The sequence below is a fragment of the Camelina sativa genome, unplaced genomic scaffold (genome assembly GCF_000633955.1).
Source record: "Camelina sativa cultivar DH55 unplaced genomic scaffold, Cs unpScaffold02509, whole genome shotgun sequence".
Classification (NCBI taxonomy): domain Eukaryota; kingdom Viridiplantae; phylum Streptophyta; class Magnoliopsida; order Brassicales; family Brassicaceae; genus Camelina; species Camelina sativa.
In genome coordinates, this window is record NW_010923621.1 from 1 (window position 1) to 1205 (window position 1205).

Here is a 1205-nt window from a genome sequence, read left to right on the forward strand (position 1 = left end):
CTCATTTACAGTGTCGTCTTCTTCGTCTCGTTTCCTCATCACCACCATATCTCATCATCTTCACCACCATCGTTCACTGGATTTCATCATCATCGCCAGATCTAATTATCTTCACCACTATCGTTCACCGGATCTAATTATTTTCTTGTGAGACAAAAAAAATACTACAATTGTCCAATTAGTTTTATCTTCCACGCCGGACCCACGCGGTTTCTGAATTTGTTGTTTCTTTCCTTTGTCGCAAACTTGTTTCTTCTTTGTCTTCGCGGCGACCAGAATTTGTTTTAGTGTTTTCCAAACAATCACTCTTACGTACTTAGTTACCAAATCGGCCAATTTAAAAGTACTTTTGTTTCCTATTTTTACTATGTTACAACCATAATATTAATTAACTTACTAATTTTGCAAAATGGTAACCTCCTCCACCGTTCGAGCCCTTTGGTTAGCATCAATACGGATTTACGGATCGATCGAATCTATAATTAAAAACAAGGATTACGGATAGTTTCCAAAAGAAAGTACAGCAATTAATCAAGACATCGATGTTTAACTTACACATTCCAACATCACTATCATCCAAATTGAATGCTTCAATAAAGTTGGTGTAGGTCTAACAATTAAAAAACAAATGGTTATAACTTATAAAAAACCACACGTAGATAATGGTCAAGTCTCTATATCTCTGCAGACCGACACTGCATCAGTTCTTCTAGAGGATATGCAATACATTCAGTTTCTTCAAGAACAAGTCAAGGTCTACTCGCGTCTTCAACCAAAATACATGTTTCAGTTCATTCCTCTCTTATGTTCCAATAGTGACTTCACTTAATTATTCTCTGTAACAGGTTCTAAGCGCTCCATATCTGCAAGCAATACCCACTAGTACGCAGGAAAGCAGAATCTGTGATCCCCTTATACTCAGATTGCTATTCAAAATCTATGATCTGGACCAAACTGAATTTTTTGGTGGTTGTAACTAGGAGGAGCAGGAAGAGTATAGCCTTAGAAGCAGAGGGTTATGTCTTGTTTCATTGGAGTATACAACAGGGGTTGCTCAAACCAATGGTGCTGATATATGGGCTCCTGTGAAGAAGACTCCAACATCGTCAACTCATGCTTTCAATCTCTCGTCTTCTAATTCTCCCTTTCGATGATTTCTGATTGTTGGGTAAGCTTCTAGAATGTTCAGCTCAAGATTTCCTTAA

General features: G+C 37.7%; 1 protein-coding gene across 1 annotated transcript; it reads left to right on the forward strand.

Annotated features, from left to right (window-relative positions):
* The first annotated feature begins 718 nt into the window (after window positions 1-718).
* Window positions 719-1154, forward strand: LOC109131698 (transcription factor bHLH113-like). Its single transcript, XM_019242872.1, has 3 exons — window positions 719-754; window positions 846-888; window positions 979-1154. The coding sequence occupies exons 1-3, from the start codon at window positions 719-721 to the stop codon at window positions 1152-1154; spliced, it is 255 nt and encodes an 84-aa protein (XP_019098417.1).
* The last annotated feature ends 51 nt before the right edge of the window (window positions 1155-1205 follow it).